Here is a 21,651-nt window from a genome sequence, read left to right as displayed (position 1 = left end):
TTGTTTCAATTTTTAAAATATTTCCATTCTTAACTGATAAATAGTAACTGTACATATTTTGAAGGTCATCCTGAGACTTAAGAGCAAAAGAGTTCAACCAAGCTGGATTCCCAGGTCAAAATTCTCCTATATTTGACTCAGAGAAGGGATTGGTATTGATTAAATTGTCCTTAGAAGAGTTGTAGTGATTAAAGTGTCTTTACAGGGGTAGGATTGATTAAATTGTTCTAACAGGACTGGTACTGTCTTAGTTACTGTTCTTGTTGCTGAGATAAACTGACACCCACAATTTAAAGAAAGAAGAATTCATTTCAGCTCATGATTTGTAGAGGTTTCAGTTCATAGTCAGCTGGCTCCAAGGCAGGGTGTTACAGCAGAGGGGCATGGCAGAGGAGAAACAATCCATAGCAGGGCAGGCAGGAAGCAGCAGGCAGCAGGCAGCAGCAGCAGCAGCAAGTCTTTCTTTTCCTTTTATCCCAGTCAGGCTATGAACCTTTGTGTGGTGCCACCCACACCCAGGGTGGGCTTTCCAATAGTCCATAACCAGAACTATGCTCAACCAGTTGGTGTATCACATCCTTAATCCATATTCACATACCCTTAATCCACCTCCAAAAACCCTTACTTATGAGCACGTGAGTCTGGGGTGACATCTAGATACAAACTACAACAGTTACTGATTATACTAGTCCTACAAGAATAGTACTGATTAAACTGGCCTCACAGGGCTGGTCCTGATTAACCTCATCTTACAAGATTAGTATAGATTAAACTAGACTTACAGCACTAGTACTCATTAAACTGGCTTTACAAGACTGAAACTGATGTTAAAGGACAGAAATTAAAGACCTCTCAGGGGGCTGTCTAAAAGTCTGGGAGAGAAATGACCCAAGGCTGTGTGCTGACTGCAGTCATACCACCACTCCCCAGCCCCATCTTCCAATTCCTACACTGAAATCCTGACTCGGTAGCCCAGCATGTCCTGCATTTGGAGATAGGTTCTTTGGAGAGCTCGTTAAGTTAAACATGGCACCAAATCAGTATAAGTCATATCCTTACATGCAGTGAGGATGAGGACTCACAGAGGGAGGATCTGTGAGGACACAAGAGAAGATCCTCAAGCCAAAGAGAGTGCCTCAGAACAAGTTAATCCTGCCAGCACCTTGGTTTCAGACACCCAGCCTCCAGACGGTGAGAAGGTACGTGTTGTTTAAATTGTCTGGGTGGTAGTATTTGTTTGGCAGCTTTAGTGAATTTATACAGTCTGATAAATGCATCTAGATGAAAGTAAATCACTTTTTGCTTCTTGTTGCTCATGGTAACAGTTCTGATAGACCTAGCTGAGGGCTTCAAGAATCCCATCCCCATAATATGATAGAGTAGCAGGTGCATCTGGCCCTATGAAGATGATTGTCTGCTCCCTAGGAGCTTTCTCAGCATCCCTGGTCCACAGCTGGCCCCTCCCATCCCTCCTCACCAAAACCACACTTGACCCCTCAGCTGCCATTGCAGATACTCCACCACCTCAGAGGCCCCAACTTGTAGAAGACTCTCGGTGTTGGGGGACAGAGCAAGGGCTCTGTGGGACTCTGCACTGTCCCTGCAACTTTCTGTAAATCTAAGATCACTCCAAATGAAAATGCTATTTAAAAAGAAAATAGCCTTGCTCTCAGTCTCCCCCACCTGTCTCATCCTACAGGGAGCACAGGGTGGAAGCGATCACTGAATACTGATTCCAGTCCTTGAATAAGGGCACCTGGAGGAGCAGGCTGGCAGGTCTGGCTGGAAAAAAAGGGGTAAGCACAGGGACACTCAGGAGAGGTCAGGCTTTCTGTGCTTATGAGCCTGACACAGGCTTTTCAGCAGCTCACAAGGGAGAGCTATTTTTAGACCAGACATTCTGAATCTTAAATGCAGTACACTGATGTGTGAGGGTTGCTATGGCAACTGTGCCCACCCTCAGTGAGCTGTAGAGTAAATGAGCAGATGAGTACAGATGCATCCCCTGCACAGATCTGCTGCTGCAGAGTCCCTAGGGAGCGGGGAGCGTTAGGCACTGACATCACAGTCCTGCTGCAGGAGGGAGAGACATGTGCAGTGGTGACACCCTGCTTTCACATCAAGGGCCATGGCTGAAAGGGCGGGTCACTGTACTCCAAGGTTCTCTTCAGTAGGAAAGTATGTGGTCACATGTTTTCCTAAAGAAGAATACATGCTCAGGGAACAGAGGGCGTTGTGGCAAAGGGTTAAAATTCTTAGCACTCAAATTTCTCTGCTGACACAGCTTGCCCAGCACACGCTAGGTAGCAGTCATGAGGCACCGCACTAATGCTGACTGCAAACAGCACAAGATAACAACAAACACAGGTCATTCATTCTGTTCCCTCCAGTGAGCTAATGCCCCATCTTTCCCAAAGAGTTAAGGCATACAGATAGCTTTATCCAAGTCTGAAGAGCCTTTTGTGAAGCCCAAGAGAGAGGCCTTGACAGTTTGCAATTTCAGTGTACAACTTTGGAAACAACAAAGGTGCTCCTAAAGGGGCCTCAGAAACCAGGCTTCCTGGAAGAAGCATTCCTGAGACAGCTAAGTCTGCTGCTCAGACTGCTTTTCCCACATCCCACCCTCTATACAATACAAATCTCTCACCCTAACTGCACTGCTCCTTTCTTGGAAATTCTGACTGTCCCTCTTGACAATGTTCTCTGGCCTCAATAACTCTAATCTTTTCTATATTCCTTGACTGCTGGTACGTTCTTCTACCACCAGGGTCATTGGCCTTTTATACACTGTTTGGAACATGACAGAGGGCTAGAAGATAGCATTCTTTTTGAGATACGGCCAACGATACACAAAATTTGCAGTTCTTTTTTAAAAAATAAAGCATAGAAACCTTACTGATGTGCTGAGGTGCACAATATGAATTCTAAGAGAGTAGTAGAGCCGGTTTGGGGAATTCAACATCACTTCTACTAAAACAGAGAGTCTTAGATGTGTGAAAAATCACTATTTTTGTCTACTGTTTTTTTTCAAATCTTTGAAAAAATTTACTTGCACTTGTACATAAAAAAGACAAATAATTTCTTTTAAAATTAGCATCCCTTACTCCTTATTCAAGGGATTCTTTGTTGAAGTCTTTCATCGGGCTTGAATATTCATGTTTTGTTGGATTTTAAGTAACTTACACAGTGTTAACAAAGGCTTTCTTTGCTATAAAGAGAGGGTTAAAACAATTATTCATATCTCAGAAAAACAAAGGAACTTTTTTACTGCAATCATTTTAAACATCTAGAGAACTATTGTATGAGGTATTATGAGACTGTTTATCCTAGTTTCTTTCCTTACTTTTATAAATACTTTGGATATTTCAAATGACCTCAGAGAAATCAGTTTATGTCACAGATTGTGGGGTACCATACGGGTTTAGAACATTGGACAAAATGCTGGGTATCTCAGACCTCCATAGGTTGTTGAACTAAATCCTCTCTGATGTATTGGGTAAAGTGTGTATGATTCCTAGCTAACATGTTGTGCTGATAACTATAATTCTGGACTGCTAAGAAAAGCTAGCGTGAGTTTCTTGTCATCTCTTCATTAAGCAGTATTGCAGCCTAGCTTATGAATAATTCCAATCTACTCATTCCAGGCTACCAACCTTGATCCAAGTAAAACAGATTACAGCACCAAGCCAAACACACGCTCCTCATTTTGGTACGATCTTTGCTAAAGTCACTTGCATTACTGAGGTGGTAGAAAAGATTGTGAAACCCAAAGCTCTCAGACCCAATTACATTAGGTCATTTTAAAGATACTGTTTTCAGCTAATGTGCTGATAGGCAGCACAATAGGGTTGTAAGTGAGAAAATGTCCCGGAGAGTTTAGTCCGTGGTCTGTAGGTAATGTGTGCTTTTTTATACGCGAGTAGAGGGGAAGCAAAACAGCCACCCATTCTTTGTGACACTGTCTTGTATCTCGTTTGTGGATTTTCTTTTTTTCAGTTTCTAATCACTAAGTGTTCCCTGGCTAAAGACAGAGTGGTGCTGTCTCAGGGAAGAGGATCTCTTCTGAGCCACATCCACTGCAAGGGGACCCCTGAAAGCCCCACGGCGACTCCCAATCCTGTCCCACAAAGCCCTGCCAGGTGCGGAGCATTTGCCTGCCTCGTCGTCAGACACCTTTGGGGTCTAAGTGAGCTCTGTGGGAAACTCAGGGCTAAGGGTTTCTCCATCCCTATCGTTTCAGCCACTATTCAAATGCACATCCCTGACACCTGTGCTCCCACAGCTGCGGCACACACGTTGCCCACTTCCTTCTCACCCAGTACCCTCCTTCAAGCCTCTCTGAGCCACTGTCATTGTAGACAACAGCCACGCAGCCCCCACAAGTTGGCACACTGCCACCCCAACTCCAACCCCATCCCCGTCCTAGCAGTCGGTTCTGCAGGTCCAGAAATGACAGTGTTTCTCACGCATCCCCCTACCTGTCCTCCAGCCACCTCTCGCTGCGGGTCTCCCTTGCCTTCCTGGTGACACATCAGCAGGCGGCAGCTCTAGCTTGAGACTCCTGCCATTAGCACAGTAATTTCAGCTTCCTCCCATCCAACTGATCCCCAAATGTAGCTCAAGGGGTCTCACTCCTCTGGGCAGCTGCATCATGGGCTGTGCCTGGCTTTGCCACCTCCAAATGTCCTGCCCCAGTACCAGGAGCACTTTGTTCCCATGGTGCCCCCCACCGTGTCCCTTCACCCTCTCCAGCAACCTTCCGTCCCAGAGGACCTGGGATGACCTGTCTTCCGGTCCACTCTGTGAGTCCCACTCCTCCTGCACCCAGTGTTGCACAGACACCCTCATTCCCAAGTCAAAACCAAGACTTGAAATGGACCTTTAAAGATTAAGATTTTTAGAGCTGGAGCATTTCTCCGGCTTTCTCCTATGGGGAGTGAGATTATCAGTCAGCCCTGACCCAGGAGGTGCCAAGAGAAAATAGATTTTTGACATGTCCTGGGCCTGGGCTGAATCTATACTGCACATTTCCTGGCTTTTGTTCTGCCCCTCCCATGAGTTGAGCATTCCAGGGGGATGGAGTAGCTCCCCTCCCTCAATTTGGTCAAACTGTAAATAAACTCATTTTTCCATTTTTATGGGTTTTTTGTGTTCTCTTGACTACAGGCAGATGAATGAATATAGACAGTCAGGCCCAGCTGGGCCTCTGGCTGGGGCCCTGGGAACACAGTGCCCCTCTGCATCATGGGTCTGGAGGAGCCCTTGGGGCATACGCTTCCCATGCAGCACTTGGTCTGCGCACATCCCGCCTCTGTGCCCGGCCTCTGATAGCAGGTTGGTTGCCTGCTCTCCTCCCCTGACCCCCAGTGCTGGGCACTCACCGTTGTTCTGTGTCTGCCACACAGCATCTGCCACACCCCACAGGCCAGGGAGGATGAAGAACACAGCCATCTGGGCTGGGTGTGGCTTCCACAGCAAGAGGGTGACAATACAGGAGAGGTGAGTCACTGAGCCTGGGCCAGAAGGAGGAAAAGGGACAGTGAGCAGTGACAGTTACCCTGCCTGCAATGTCCAGGGCCTCAGACACCTGCCTGGGGGAAACCATCTTTTGTTCATTTGCTTCCTGCTTGGATAGGGCTCCCTTTGGGTAACCCAAGAGAGGACGACACAGGTGCATCTCTGGCACTTATCCGTGAGTAGGCATAGGAGTGCATGTGGCCAGCTAACTCCACACTCCCCCGCCCCCCATCCCACAGGCCCCAGGCCCCCAGAGTGGATACTTCTGCCTTCTGACAGCAGACCCTGTGCTGCCAACCTAGTGGGCACCACCTACCTACCCAACACGTAGAGTACGGCCCGGCCTGTGTACTGGGAGATCTTCCCATACAGCAGAGAACACAATGAGGAGGCGGCTGAGAAGCAGATCATCACGTAACCCACAAACTGGATTCCCAGGGCGCAGGTGGCATAGGACTGGAGAGAAGCATGGAGCGTGTTAGTGGTGCAGCTGTCCTCGCTGGGGCTCCAGTCTAAAGCTGCTGTTTGATGCATCAAAAAATGAACCCTGTAGCAGCTGGCCCATCATTTGCTCTGCAACCTGTGTCCAGCCCTGCAGCTCCCAGCCCAGGACAGCACTGCTGATATTTGCAGGAAAATACTCTTTGAGGTCAGAACAGAAGTGACACAGTTGGAACAGATATCTGGACACAATTATCCATGTATTCTTTGCCCTATGTTGTAATATGTCTGTTATTTTCTGGTACAACACAGGTGTGATATAATAAAAAATATGAGGATGATATGATCACCTAGAATCACAGCATTCTGGGAGACAGGGTCAGGGAAATTGCAAGTTCCAGTCCAGCCTGGGCAATGTAGCAATTTACTGAGACCCTGTCTCAGAAAATAAAAACTCTGGGGTTGTAGTTCAGTACAAAGGCCCTGGGTTCAATCCCAGTACCACACACAAAGAAAGGAAGTTTTGGTACTATACATTAACAGTATTATATGTTTTAGATGAATCCCGAGACAATTCCTATTCACTCAGTTCAGTGGGCATGGCTTCAAGCTGATAGGGACTGTCCTTGATGACTTTCTCATTCCCTGGGACTAAAGACAGTTAAAAGAAGATGGGCTGAGAGGGAAGAGGTCTTCATCATAGAGATGAGAAGGCAATAAATGCACTCTGACAGCCACAGAAATTCCCAGCAGCCTCAGTGCCAGGTTCCCACCATCACAAAATAGAGGCAGACCCCAGAATAAGGGTGAGAAACAAGAAACTGACCAAGTTTAGACAGCTGGCTGTGGCAGGAATCACAAGAGCTGTCTGATGGAAGGGCCTGTCTAAATGCCTCCCAAATTTTTTGGTCAATCCTCAAGACTGTCAATTCTGTCCTAGCAGTAGCATTGCTAAGTAAAATCCAGGACACCCACATATGGCAGAGAGCACACTTGTCTGAAATGATATTTGTGATTGATCTGAAATTTCAATTAGACTGGGAAGCCTGGCTTTTATTGTGCTAAGTTGGCAGCTGTACCTGGGAGTGGTGGGATGTGGCAGAAATTTCCTCTGTAAGGACAGAAAGGAGGGAGTAAAACCCAGGGTTGAGGGGATACAGGTGGTTTGTCCAGCCTACATCTGGCTCTGTGGCTGCTTCAAAGCTGTCTCATGCATGTTAGGAGCTGGGAGCAAGGATCTTGACTCTGACAGAGGGCTGAGGCCTCCATGAGTCCATAGCACTGAGGCTCCTTTGAACAGATGCTGTCTTGGTCATGAGCTGGGCAGACAGGGGCTAGGGACAAGTCTGTGATGAAAGCTTGCCAGGGAGTTCTGATTGTGCAGCTCATGGAGTAGTGGCCACCAAGTTCCCATGAGTTTTGTGCTTCTCAGCCAAGAGATGGCTTGTCACTCTAACAAGGAAGTCAGGCAGTACCTGCGCGAGGCAGCTATCAAGGGAGAGTGCGAGAGTGGACAGGCGCTGATGCCTGGAAGCCTTCATAGATTCCTAGATGGTAACATGTAATTTGAAAAGTAGAGTAGAAGTGAGTGTCAATGTCATCCATGGATTTAATGTCCCCCATGTTTTTAATGTCCCCCATGTTTTTAACTGCAGTAAGAATGCAGGGAGAGATGGGCCTGCAGAACACAGTGAATATCACAAGCAGCGAGCTGAGGACAGCTGTACTCTTCCCCAGGAAGATGCCACCAAGCATGAGGTGAGAAGTCATGGGAGGTAGAAGGTATACAGGAGCTGACTTCTTAAATTACGGATTCAACCACTGTAGGCTGGGAACCAGGAGCCATTCCCACCAGCTGGCCGGGAGGTAGGCAGGTAGTCTCCAGACACCCGGGGGGTTTCTTTATGTGTAGGCACAGATGGTACAGAAGCCATACAGTACATTGCATAAGCCACCAATTTCTGCTTCTCTCCTACCCTTGTGTATTCACCAGAGATGAATCCTTGTTGCAGTCCACTGTATAGAGGCAGCAGAATCAGCAGACACAGACGTTTGTCTTTGAGCAGCATGAAGGTTGACAGTAGCGTGGACCAGAATGGCAATGACTTCTCCCCTTCTCTGTTTGGTGGGTTGTCATCTATGGGCTCAAGGAATATGGCTATGAGCAGAATCGCCAGCACACCACTCCCTGCAGGGAACACAGAGGCAGAGGCTCTAGTGCTAGCAGTACCCAGGGCAGCAGGGCCCTCACTGATTTGCTCCAGTCCCTTCCTCACCCCAGACTAAGAGGAAGTGAGACCCACCATGCCTGGCTGCAGCCTTTAACTTCAAATAGAAAGTCACACTCATTGACCCTACACATGTCCTGACATTAATCTGACCCCTAGGTTCTCATGGGCTATAGCAGGCCAGTGTTGCCTTCAACAGCACAAGAGACACCAAAGGTGCTCAGTATCCTTGGCCACTGGCTCTAGATCTCTTATCCTATTCTTTGAAGCAATTTTTACCAATAGGCAGCTGTTCTTCCTTTTTTCTTTCCTTTCTTTTCCCTTTTCCCTTTTCCTTTTTCCTTTCCTTTCCTTTCCTTTCCTTTCCTTTCCTTTCCTTTCCTTTCCTTTCCTTTCCTTTCCTTTCCTTTTCTTTCCTTTCTTCTCTTCTCTCCTCTCCTTTTTGTTTCCTTTCCTTTCTCCTTTCCTCCCCCATCCTTCTTTCTATCTTTCTTTTGATAATGAGTTCCATGCAGGTCCCATTTGCTATACTTTTGCTTATCCCAGATCTATTGGTCTAAGGGTCCTTCAGTAGAAACTGGTATATCTCAGCTGGGTATATACCAACTGCAGTAGAATATTGTATACCTGAAAAAATAAAAACAAAAGTCCTTTATATCCTAAGGTGGCAAAGTCCCCCAGAACAAGTGATAAAAAGAGAAGGAGCAACAAAGTGTTACCATTTGTTCTTAACAAGGTGGGGCATAGAGGCTTGTCCATGTATGTCCATATATGCTGAAGATGCGGCAGACAGACGTGGTCTGTGGGGCACAACAGGGTGGCCAAGACGTGAGAGAGTACTTTGCCCTGCATGCCTTTCATGTGAATGGATTGTTTGTGCATTACATATATATATTTATATATACTGAATATATATATAAGGGTGAAATTATATGCCTATATAATACCCTAGTTATATATTATATACATAATTTCACCCTGTTCTGTACTTCCATAATTCAAAAATGTAAAGACCAAGTCTCCACCTTCACCATCCACTCACTTTAATATCTGATCCATCTTCATTTCTGTACATAGAGAGCTAATGTTTATGCAGATGGTTCCTTCTTTGTTGTTCAATAGCGTCTAAGTGTCTTTTGTGCTGTCTTTAAATTTCTGTTGTTTCTCTCCTCTCTGGCAGTGGTGGTCACCTTGCCTCAGGTGTTACAGACTCTGCAGACAGTTTGGGTCCTTCCCTCTTCTCCTGACCCTGGTCAGAATTGCACAGGATGATTTTCAATGACTCAATCCCAGTTTTTAAGATGTGACTGATTTTCTCTCTCCTCTCACTAACCATGCTTAATCTTTTCTCTGTCATGTATGACCAAGACTTCTCTGTGGGACCATCATGTCATGGAAGACTTGCTCTCTTACAGTAGCTGAGTTTTCCTGAATCTGTGATGTTTTTTACAAAGCCGGCTCTTGTCCAGATAGTTTGCAAAATGGCAAAAACTAATACTGGCGCCGTACCATAAACCTTCTCATTAGTGCATCTCTACCAAGAAAAGTGCTCTGCTACTTCCAAGCTTTATTTTCAGTCACTCAGCCACTTCCCCTCTAAACATACCCCCCTGACACACACATAGTCATTGATTTGAATGAGATTCACTAAATTCTAGGAGGCCTGAGCAGTGCCTGCTGTGGTCATTTCCAGGTTTCTCCTTATGTCCTTCAGCCTAATGAACAGATGACTCTGCAGGCTCATGGGGCTGGTGAGCCCTCCTAACTGTTCAGGCGATGACCCCACAAGATGGTAGTATGTAGCCCCCATGGGAAAGGCATGTGTCTTTTCCACTGAGCATGGACAATACTTATTTCATGCTTGTCCTTTGGGTAGGGACTTCATATTTGGAGCACCCTAATAGAATGGATCCCTGTGACTGGAAGTCAAGGAGAAGGAGCTTTTGAGAGGTTACAGAAGCCAGACCTCTCCATCATCATGACAATGTATGTCCAGGTGCCATGTCACCCAGAACCTTCCAGGGGTGTGAACAGGGTGATGTCCTCTGAGTACTACATTCTTCTGAAGACAAGAACTCTGCAAGAAACTTAGTTCTGAGTTCAGTGCCCAGAAATTCTGGGAAAGTGCTCCAGAGTATTGGTGTTCTGGTTCCTTCAATTCATTTTCTTCCATTTTGACATTTTTCTTTATGGTAGCATGAACTTGCTTAAAAGAGGAAGCCATATAAGATATCTCAGGGAAGCTACAATCAGAATAAGACATTTCCCCATATTATACCAGCTGCTGGTTTTCCCAGGAATCAAAATTTACCTAGTGTATTCATGGGACTGGAACACTACAGAACATATGCAAAGGGAATCCATGGGTGGCCCAGTCACTGTAGGTTGGCAGAGTGGTGTGTGAGGTCCAAGGGAGTGGACTGAGGCACAAGCAGAAGGGAGGCAATGATGAGGTGGCTGTGGTTGACTTCCAGCTATCTCTAAATCTTCTGTGTGCCAGAATCTGTGTTTTCCCTGCAGGTCCCACATTTCCATGGATGTGGTGATGGGGAGTCAGCCTGACCTCAATGTTCCCCCACCCCACCCCCTTTACAATGTAGTAAAGCCCAGCCACATTGCCTCTGGTCATATAGCCACAGAGACTTCTCTGACTGTGAAGCCACAGTGCTCTTGAGGTGAGGAGGCAGAGTCTTTCTGCACAAGAGAGCCATCCAGGAACAGTTCTGGGCTTTGGCATGGTACACTCCTATGGGAACTGCTCCATGTTATCTTTACAGTGGGAAACCACAGACTGTGTGAATGGATGAGTGTGGCTAAGTTCCAGTACAGCTTTATTTATAAAGGCTGGCAGGGACCAGGATTTGGCCCCAGTGTCTACCCTAGTTCTAGAGGAACAGCACAAGCTACAGACAGGTGTGTCCTCTGCATTCTTGGCTTCTAGGCCCTATGTTACCTTCTGTCTTCTCCATGTGGCATCTGTTGTGCCTCCCCAACTGGGCCCTCTGTCCAGAGTTCAGCAACCTCCTGGGTTAGCTGAGTGCATCTCTGCCTCCACATCTGGACTCTGTGCTTGTTGAAGGTGTGAAACGTTCTGTGGCTCTTGTTTCTGGGGTCACGGGGGCCCTAGCCCATTGCTCAGAGGCTCAGGCAAGGATTCTGTGTTCTCTGTGAGGCTAGAAAGGCTGTTCATGGGCATGTGTAGTACCTTTGACTACACAGGGATCTGAACGCTGGGGATTCTTGTGTTCCAATGTGCAAACAAAACTCTGTAGACTATCAGCCTTCCTGACTGCTTCTCTCATGGAGCTGAGCCTACTATACCCAACTTCACAGGTTTGAGACTTTTGCTGTTCAAGAGGAGCTATCCAAGGCCTTCATGAATTCCAGCACCCCAAAATGACAAAGAGAACACCTCAACACCTTTTGAAACAGATTTTTAAGAACTCTAAATATATCTCCTTCAAAGTAGTAATGAATCCATGAATATAAATAAAGTAGTGCATAAACTATCAACATAGATTTTTTTTCATTAAAATGCACCTCCAAGAATAAGAATCATTGTAACAATTAAGTTCCTTTGGGCCACCTTATTTTCATGGACTTGCAAAGCCCACACCTTCAGCTACTGGGTGACAACCAAGGATGGAGAACCACAGGCCTTACCCTCTTTGGCCTAAATCACTCCAATTCTTTCTTCAGAGGAAAGAGGCAGTTTCAGAGACTGGATTTTCAGTGACTTGGGCACAATCAACCTACCACCATCCCAGCTCCCTGTGGTGATGTCTGTCATGGCAGTTACCAGCAGTCCCTGAGTGCTTGACATGTGGCTGAGATGACTTAGGAGCAGAATTTTTAACTTACGAGTTTAAAAGCAACTGTGCTGGACTCCAGCAATGTGAAATGCTGACACTGTCACAAGTCTCTGTGTTAGACAGCCGTGGGCCACCATGTTGGCTTTTGCAGGGAGCACTTGTGGATGGCTCTGCCCTACAGTCCATCAGGGGCTAGAGGTGAAGAAGGTACACTCATCAGGGCTGGAGCCAGCCCTCTTCAGCCCAGGAAGGGAAGCTGCAGGCACGTACCTGTGTAGATGCTCAGCAATGTGTAGACCAGCTTCTGGGAAGGTTGTGTGGTATTGTTGGTGGCTGCTGTAGACATCAGGCAGTCTTTGGCCCCGCAGGACATGAGCTGGTCCTCTGACAGGAATTCTGTAAAGTCAGAAGCAAACGGGTTAAGTGGGACACAGGGGACTTGATAGAATGTGGGGATCTGAGGTCAGAAATAATAGCGTAAAGGACAGGGAGGCCTCTGAAAGATGTCGCAATGGTCATTGTGACCCGGAATATCTAGACACATTCACCCTTAAGCACAGGCTGAAGACTGGCTGTAAGACACTCTGTCTGGGAGGTAAGAATCAAGTTAGCATTCCGCAAAGATTCACAGGAGAATAAACATGGGCTTGGATGCTATTTGTTATACTACTTTTTTGACACAACTAACATTTTTCAACCTTTCAAAATTAGTCATAAAGAAAAGGTGCATTATATTAAGTGCCAGGAGCTCTGGGTTCTCTTCTAGACTCAACTAAAGCAATTCCACAGCTTTGGGCAGGTGATTTAAAACCTTTTCTGAAAATGAATGCCAGTTTCCTTATGTGTTAGAAGAATAAAGTTTGAACTACTGTAAGTCGGAATCATGTGTGCAGCCTTGGAGAGAGGAAGGCATCATGAGAGAGAGAATATTCAGAGTTTGGTGTGACAAGCAGGATCAGCACGTGCTTGGATCATTATAAAGCAAAAGTATCCAGCACCAAGGAGGGCAGGAGGGTGTGCCTTCAGATTGTCCTGAGGGTGAGGCTTTGCCTGGAAGGGCACAGAGGAGTGCCAGGAAGGAAAGGAACAGCTTGACCCTTCCACTGTGAAGGTCTCCCTCAGAACTGAGGGCTTGGCTTCTTGTGGTTCTGGCTTAAATCCTCAACGTAGTCCCAAAGGTACGGGTGTGACACATTACCCACCCCCCCTTTAAATCTGAGACTGTGCCAGATCAGGGAGGCAGAGGTCAGCCATCAAATGCTCTCCCAGTTGCATGATAAGGGACTAACACATGTATAAAAAATGGGGCAGTAGATAAATTTAGTACAGATAAACCAGGCAAACCCATTCTCATGCAGTCTCAAAGGGACAGCAGCAACTCCATGGACTCAGGTCCTACCGTGGCGCTCCTGCTTTGCCCACAACATCCTGACACAAGGATTCCCTTGCTCATCCAGGATGCCTATGAAAGAGGCTTATCTTCAGATCCCAATTGTCTCTGGGAGAGCAGAGGCCAACTGACTCCACAGCACAAGCAGCCTGAGGGCCTTTGGGATAAAGGTGAGTGGATACTCAGAGTTCAAATTCTATTGATGGCCAGCCACCATAAAGAGTCTGCTCCTCCTCAACATCACTGCTCTCCCTCTTCCCTTTACCTTTATTGGGAGTCTGGTCAAACACCAGAGAGGAGATGAGGTTGCCCCACACGCCCGAGGACTGGAAGATGAAGAAGAAGATGCCGAAGTACTTGTTCACCACATCCTTGCCAAGCTTGCCCGCCTTCCTCGCTTGCGAGTTCCCCAGGACCGTGAGGTAGGTGCACTGTGCTGACCACAGTGGTGCGGCACCCAGCCCCAGCAGCACTGAGGTAGGGACTAGGGTGTACCTGAAAGAAGACTGGTGTGGGCACATCTGTCCTGCCCCCAGTGGTCATCAGTTTTATCACCAGTCAAGGCCTTCTACGTCTCTGTGGGACACAGACTTCAGTCTGGCTTAGACCCTCCTTGTGGTTCTTGGGGGTCATAAAGCACCTGGTGTGCATGCGAAGCTGAGGCCAGGACAGATCCCAGGAAGAGGTCAGCCTGGGAACTGGGAGGGGGGGAACTAGAGGGTAAAGGTGGGAGTCAAGGTGGAAAACTGGGAAGGATGCCATGTATCAGCCCTGCCAGGGAAACCGCAGAACCCAGGATGCAGCGAGCATTGGGCAGAAACTGCAGATGGATGCATGGCAACTGGGAGCACGTTGGGAAGCAGAACAGGGAGGCCGTACCAGCTGCCCTTGAAGTTGCCCAGGGAGAAGGCCACGTAGCAGCCCATGGCACCCGTGATGGTCCACTTGCAGCCGAACCTCTTGATGAGGATGGGTGGGAGGAACATGGAGGACAGGAGAACGGCACCATAGAGCGCACTGAGTGTTGCCACCCCCAGGCCACCCTTGCTGTGGAGGCTGCTCTGTGGAAACAAGGTCAGCACATCAGAGCAGGAGACAGGCACAGGAATTGCAGGACAGGGACCACCTGAGCATAGCCAGGTGCTTGAGATCCCAAGAGCTCACGGCCACCTCAAGTCCTGAACCACAAGCATCAGGCCATTCTGCAGTGGAGTTGCTACAGGTGGGCAGGGCAGGGGCAGCCTCCTGCTTCTAAGTGTCTTGATAGATTCCCAGCCCTGAGAGTGCTAGATGGTCCTTGGCCCTCTGGGGAAATCTGCCTGGCTGCGGGCTAGCAGGGAGGAGCCACTGGGAACTGCAAGGAGGACTCCCTCTAGCCAAGCAGGAAGCACTTCTCCTGTCAGTGATGTGCAGTGAAATCACATAGTTATTGTTGATGCTATCTTTACAGAAAGCCTGTAATAGTTCAGGTGTGAAGTGATCCAGAGCCAGATAGGCAAGAGCAATCACAATGTCTGGCTTCTGTCTCAGAGAAACCCAGCAAAATTGTTGCTTCCTATTTCCCTTGTAATGAGGAGGAAAAAGAGGAGAGGAGAAAGGACAGAAAGGAAAAGATGAGGCAGAAAAGGGAGGGGCTGGTTCCTTACCAACAGTTTTCTGTCACGCCACCCTATGTCCTTGCCCCTTGTACTCACTTCTCTGTACTACACAGATGTAGAGGGGCACCAGGGAAGCTCAGGAGCTTGCTGGATATCACAGGAAAAAAGATAGGTCCTCCAGCACTTGGTCATGGCCGAGGCTGGAGCCCAGCTCAGAGAGCCTCCTGTATCAAAGGTGCCATGTGCCAGATGCTGAAGCAAGAGCTCTCTACCCACTGTCCTTTGAAGGATGAGAGACTCATCCTGTCTCTATGGGAAGTGACTCATGCAGTGAGACACACAGCCAATTAGCGAGGCAGCAGGACCCAGCCCAAGTCAGTGTGGAGTCCACCTGAGCTGCCCTAACCCAGCACCGAGAGGCTTAAACCATCTGAGTTCATTTTCGAGGTTCCAGAGGCTGGGAGTCTGAAGCCAGAGTCTTTAGGACTGACCCCTCATAGACCTCTGTCCTTGGCTTGCAGACACTGTTTCCTCCCTGTGTCTCACATGGTCATCCCTCCGTATGCCTGTGTCCTGGTCTCCTCTGCTTCTGTCACCTGGGACTAGAGCCCACCTGGAAGGCCCTGGTTTTCTCATCACTTCTTTCAAGGTTCTGTCCCCAGTGGTCACATCCTGAGGCCATGAGGCCTGGGGACCAGAACTTCCCCACATGAAATGTGGAGGGTGGAGACACAGTCAGCCCAGAGCGCTATTAAAATTCATTCCTACCTGGTTTCCCAACAAAAAGGTGTCTTGCAGTAGACTGTGAGCAGTACTACAAGACTCCATGTCTAAAGTATCCCTTTACCCAGGATCTCTGCTTCCCTAACCTCCATGAGCTGCCCATGCCCTTCACATGCTAGATGAGAGTGCTTCTCCCTCTCAGGACTGTCCCTCTTCAAGGGTACTCAGAGCCTGGGGAGGGCTTTTCCTTGATCAGTCCTGAGATTCTTCTCTCACCTAGTCCCCTGGCCTCTCTGCCCAGCTCGTGGTCATCTGGGCTGCTACAGTCAGATCATGATTCCTTCCGAAGCAGGGGAAATGCACTGTTTTAAAAAAAACTCTCCCAATGCTTTGCCCAAAGCAGGTACCTAACGATATTTTTTGGTTAATTAAACCCAAAGGCAAAAGAGGCTAGTCCCATAAAATCCCCCACTTTCAGCTGGAAAATGGAAATTGAGCACTTTGCTCTGGAGTACGTTTCTCTGGAAATCTCTATTGATAGCACAAGTTGTCAGGAGCACAGCATAGGAAAATTAGTTCTGCCAGGCCAGTGTTAAGAGATACTCTGTACAAAACTTGCCTTCCACAGTCTGTCTTGAGAAAAAGCTCATGGCACTGCAATTTCTTTATCAACTACAGGGTGCTGCAAATCAGCAGGGGACATTTGTCATCTATGACCAGTTCTGATTGCAAACTGCTGAAAAGGAAGGGAAATATCAATTTCCAAAGTAGGAGCCAGATTAAAAAGCAAATACCTTTCTCTGTGTGGCTGAGACCTATGTGAATGCTTGTGCACCTGGGCTTGAGTGCCAAGCAAGCCTACCTATACTATACCTGCACGAAGATGAGTATGCATGCATTTAAAAGTCATAAGACCTATCGCATAAGCTGTGTAACATTCCTTCACCATAGTCAACAGCAAGATTGAGACACTTACCACTGGAGGCTCCATGAGAAACTAGTGACACAGAAAAAAGTCAAAATAGCTTCTCCCTTCAGGAGCAGATGGACCCACAGAAGATGAGAGGAAAGCCAGCTAATAGGCCAGTGCCACTGGGCTGGGGCTAATAGGCCATTGCTTCTGGGCTGCCATTGCTTGGGAGGGGCACCAGGGCCAGCCCCACTGAGAGGTGAGGCACTCTAGAAGGAAGCCAATTGGGTGCAGAAGGGTACTATACAGGACATGCCTGGCAGGATCCCCACCTGGTATGAGATAACTGGGTCATTAGCTGCATCCACCAGACCCCCAGAAGTTCTCGGCTATGGGAAACCTAAGGAAAGCCCCCAAAAGGTTCCAAACAGTAAAGACCTCCTCCTTCACTACATACCCACTGGGTACTGTCACTGTCTGAAGGTAATGTGCTGCCCTAGCAATAGCCCCCAGCAATGCCCAGGGGACACCGTCCTTGTATGCAGGCCCTCAGAGGCTTTTGGCTGCTAACAGAAAGAGGTTAGCAGTGTGGCATTTGCCCCTTGGTTTGGCAGAGCTACTCTCTGGGGCATCATTGGGAAGTGAAATAGATGTGACTTAAAGGATGCTGAGCTATAAATGACAAAGAGGAGGCTTGTGGCAAAAAGGCTGAGAAGACAGTGCTGCTGTGGTGAGGATGCCGACCTAATCCAGGCCAGGTGGAGGATCCTGAGGACAGGCCCTGCACTCCTGCTAGGCTGCCGTGCTTGGAGAGAGAAGGACTGGAAGGTGCAGAGGATGAAGCCATTCAAAGAGCTGTCTGAATGAGGCATGGAAGCAGTTCCTATGATGGGGTTGGGGTCCAGCATTCCAGAAGTCATGTCCATTTGTGCATCATTTCTGCTTTGGCCCATCCTGAATAGTAGGAATCTCTGTCCTAGTTCAAACATGTTCACATACATTGTAGTCTGAGTCAGTGAGTAGGACGATATGGCCAGGATAAGGCTGGGACCACAGCTATAGTGGTGCATGGGTGGAATTGTTCCTTACCCCTTGGGTCCTGTCAGCCCTGGAGGTACATAGTGCAGTTACTCACAGCTGGAGTGGAGCCAGATGCTTTCAGAGATTTCCTGACCACAGGCTGTCCAGCAGCTGGGCCACAGAGGCCGTGACTGTCTGCCACAGTTGTCTGCAGCCCTTGTTCTTACTCTCCCAGCTGGGGAGGAACCATCAGCAGCTTCTAAGGCTCTGCTTGTTAAACTCTTCCTCTGGCTTCCAAGTGCAGGGGCCAATTTGCAGTCAGTCAGCTGAACTGTTGCCAGATTCAAGCCTTGTGACCCATGATTGCCAGTCCTCAAGCTGTGGGGTGCTGTCCTGCCCACTGCTGATGTCGCCACAGGATAACCTTCTGTGTGAAGTGTTTGCAAGGAAAATATTGCTCACTGTTCCCATCCTGCGAAGTCCTTTGTCCAGAGGGTGACCCTTGACCACTATCTCCTTCTCAAGGTTCTCTTGATCACACTCTCCTCTCACAGGATGCTCCCTTTCAGCATGAGCTCACTTCAACTCCACACAAAGTAGGTACTCTGCAGGACTGACATTTGAGGGTGACATCACAAGGCATGGGGTGGGAGGGTGAGGACTCCAAATGTCAGACCCATCCCAGTGGGGAAGTAGGAGACTGTGCATCTCTACCTTGATTTTAAGAATCACTGCTGTCCTCTCATGCTCTGTAAGCCTTGTCAGAAGCAGGGCCCAGGAGGAGATCCAGAGTGCTTGCAGAGTACAAGTGAGGACAGAGCCTTTGTTTCTGAGCCCCTGGTGGGCTTTTCTGGCTCAGTACTGCACATTCAGTGGGTTCCTACTTCTCGTCCATGACTGACAAACTGAGCGAGGCTACACTCACTGGTTACCAGGAGCTCTAAAAATCCTTGTTTATGTGAAAGCCCATCCCCAGGGTCCAATGCTAAGCCAATGAAAGCAGTAGGGATAGCAGTGGCCCTGCTTCCTAGCTGGTCTGTGGATATTCCTGAATGTTTTACTTGCAGTTATTAGCTCATCAGCCCATAGAAGAAAATGCCATAAATAGTTCAAAATACCAATTATTTCATTAAATTTCACATTTTGGGGGGGTACCGGGAATCAAACTCAGGACCTCCCACTTGCCCGGCAGGCACTGTTCCACTGAGCTATATCCCTGGCCCTAAATTTCACAATTTTGCTTAAAGTAGGCTTGGAATCTAAAAGTTCTGGTGAGATTTGATAACTCACACTTCTGCTAGGATGACAAAGCTAAAATCATGGAACATAGAATTCACAATGACTTTTCTCATTTCTTTTAACTATCCAAAGACAGACAAAGAGCATGCTATCAAACCACCCCTCAAGACCTGTTCTCCTTGCCAGCGGTCAAACAAACCATGTTGGTGTGCATTCCTGTTGGAATGTAAGTAGGAACTGAACGTTATAGGATTGTACGTGAAAACCACTGTTTGTTTTAGATAATTTTGAAGGAGGTGACAAAAAATACTACAGTGAGCTGATATAAAAGAAATCTCCTTTCACTATTTTTGGTGACCACAGAGATTTTGGAAGCCAAGAGAAATACAGAAGTTAAGATCAGGGACCAAGATACACACTTACCTGTAGATTCTGCAGGCCTCCATAGGCAGTGAAGAGGAGAAGGAATCCAAAGGAGACCACTAGGACATTTTTCAGACTTCTTTCCATGATGCTGGCTGACGTGCCAACTGCCAGTGGACACGTACACATGCAACTCCCTGGAAGAAATCTGCTGGAGCATGGGAGAGGCAGCTTATCAAAGAAGCCCAGATTCTCCCTCATCTGGATTAGATGTGTGTTAGTCATTCAGGCTCCTAGTAGTTAGTGAACTTGCTTATCACTGGCCCCACACAGTACAAGGTTATGTGTACTCATTTACTTTTTCTAGTCCACTCTAAACGCTGTCTGGGCAAAGATTACAATTCTTATCAGCTTGTATATTGCAAACTGGTAAGGCTTGTAAGCTTGTATATTACAAGCTTATATTAACTTTCCTATGAATTTCAGATAGGTATGGTTCTCAAAGAAAAGTAACCGACTCCATATGTACATAACAGTACCTTCTGTGTCAAGGGAAGTTGTCAATGTTACAGAATGTGGAATGTTCTTGGGTCCTAAAAAACAAACATGTACCATGGGAGGGGCCCTGGACTTGGGAATCCTTGGTGAGCTGCATGTGAGCCTGGATCCTCCAGTCATGCTCCCCCACTGCAACTACCCAGAGGGGCCTTGGACTCGGGAAGCCTCAGGGAGCTGTCTGAGTGCTGGGGTCCTCTGGATCCGCCTCCCCCACTACAGTGGAAAGGAACCCTGGACTCGGGAGGCCTCAGTGAGCTGCTGGGAGCCCAATTCTTCTGGCCATGTCCTCCTGCTGCCATCTTGGGGATGTTTCTTGGACTGGGAAGGCTCAGTGGGTTGTCTAGGTGCCCAGGTCCTCTGGCTCTACTCCCTGCTGCCACCACAGGAAGGAGCCTTAGACTCTGGAAACCTTGGTGAGCTGTTTGGGAGCCCAAGACCCCTGTCTCCACCTCCTGCTGCCATCTCAGGAATGAACCTGAATGCTTGGAAACAGGGAGACTTGAAAATGACAAAAAAAAGAAGCAAAATGCAATCTCAGCCAAACACCAACCCAGAACATCAGGGTATAGAGGAAATCAGATCAGAAATAATTGCTCAGGTAAAAAAAGAATTAACAACCATAATGAAAGAATTGCTTGGCATATCAAAAGAAGACAGATTAAAAAAAATAGAGGAGCACAGAAAAGTGATGGAAACCTTGAATGAACAGTATAGGAAAGAATTAGAATGTATGAAACAGATTCAAAGAGACATTCAGGAAATTAAAAATTCCATTGAAAACTGGAAGAACCACTTGAATAAAATGGAAGATAGACTCTCAGATCTTGAAGATAACATTGCTATGAGTGATCATGAAAGAAAAGATCTCTTGAAAATAACAAAGGAACAGCAAATAACAATTCAACAGCTGCAAGATGAGGCAAAGAAAAACAGTAGAAGGCTGAAGGGGTCAACAAAAGAGCAGGAGGTAATATGAATGACATAAAAAGACAATCTGTAGAAGTAATAGCAGAAAATTTCCCAAGCATGGGACAAGAACCTTATATACACATAAGTGAGACCTACAGAACCCAAATTAGCCATAACTAAAATAAATCTACACCCAGACACATAATAATCAAGATTCCAGAAATTCAGCAAAAGAACAGAATACTAAAGCTGTTAGAGAAAAGAAACAAATCACCTATGAAGGAAATCCCATTAGAATCATGGCAGACTTTTCAACACAGACCATCAAGTCAAGAAGAACTTGGAGTGAAGTATTTCAGGTCCTGAAAGAAAACTACTTCCAACCCAGATTGCTGTACCCTACAAAGTTATCTTTCAAAATTCATAGAGAAATAAGATACTTCCATGACAAAGACCAACTGAAGAAATTCATGAGCGTAAAACCAGTCCTCCAAAGAGTTCTAAAAGATATTCTACAAGAGATAAAAATGACCAGGATCTCAAGACCAACAATAGAAAAGAAGGACCAAGCAAGGTAAGCAATTAAACAGAGGGGAAGTACAGAACCAACAGTGGGAAAATAACATGACAAAGGTAAGTCAGTACATATCATTAATAACCATTAATGTAAATGGTCTCAATTCATCAATCAAAAGAAACAGACTGGCAGTGTGGATTAAGAAACAAAATCCAACAATATGCTGTATAGAAAAAACACATTTAACTCAAAAGAAAATCTATAGACTGAAAGTCAAAGGTTGGAAAACTGTACTCCATGTAACAGGAACCCAGAAAAAAAGCAGGAATAGCTATTCTATTTGCAGACAAGGTGAACTTCAAACCAATAATGATCAAAAGAGATAAAGAAGGTCACTATATTCTTGTTAAGGGAAAACTGCAGGAG

At 47.0% G+C, this 21,651-nt stretch overlaps 1 protein-coding gene across 10 annotated transcripts in view; it reads right to left on the bottom strand.

Moving 5' to 3' along the window:
• The window catches only part of Unc93a (unc-93 homolog A (C. elegans)), a 39,942-nt gene that overhangs the window by 1,217 nt on the left and 17,074 nt on the right, over positions 1-21,651 (bottom strand). For 3 of the 10 annotated variants that reach the window (XM_013517422.1, XM_013517427.1, XM_013517419.1), the window contains 8 exons: positions 19,302-19,438; positions 14,268-14,449; positions 13,654-13,883; positions 12,269-12,394; positions 8,906-8,986; positions 7,935-8,095; positions 5,838-5,973; positions 5,382-5,513 (listed from right to left, as the gene is read on the bottom strand). In XM_013517422.1, coding sequence (XP_013372876.1) covers positions 5,382-5,513; positions 5,838-5,973; positions 7,935-8,095; positions 8,906-8,986; positions 12,269-12,394; positions 13,654-13,883; positions 14,268-14,449; positions 19,302-19,438 — 1,185 coding nt within the window. Of the gene's footprint in view, positions 1-5,381; positions 5,514-5,833; positions 5,974-7,934; positions 8,147-8,905; positions 8,987-12,268; positions 12,395-13,653; positions 13,884-14,267; positions 14,450-19,301; positions 19,450-19,780; positions 20,336-21,651 lie in introns of those variants that run through there. The other 7 variants (XM_013517424.1, XM_013517425.1, XM_013517426.1 and 4 more) reach the window with 6 other exon arrangements.

Source organism: Chinchilla lanigera, unplaced genomic scaffold (genome assembly GCF_000276665.1).
Source record: "Chinchilla lanigera isolate Chin_1 unplaced genomic scaffold, ChiLan1.0 scaffold00038, whole genome shotgun sequence".
NCBI classification, from domain to species: Eukaryota; Metazoa; Chordata; class Mammalia; order Rodentia; family Chinchillidae; genus Chinchilla; species Chinchilla lanigera.
This window is presented reverse-complemented; position numbering and strand designations above follow the sequence as displayed.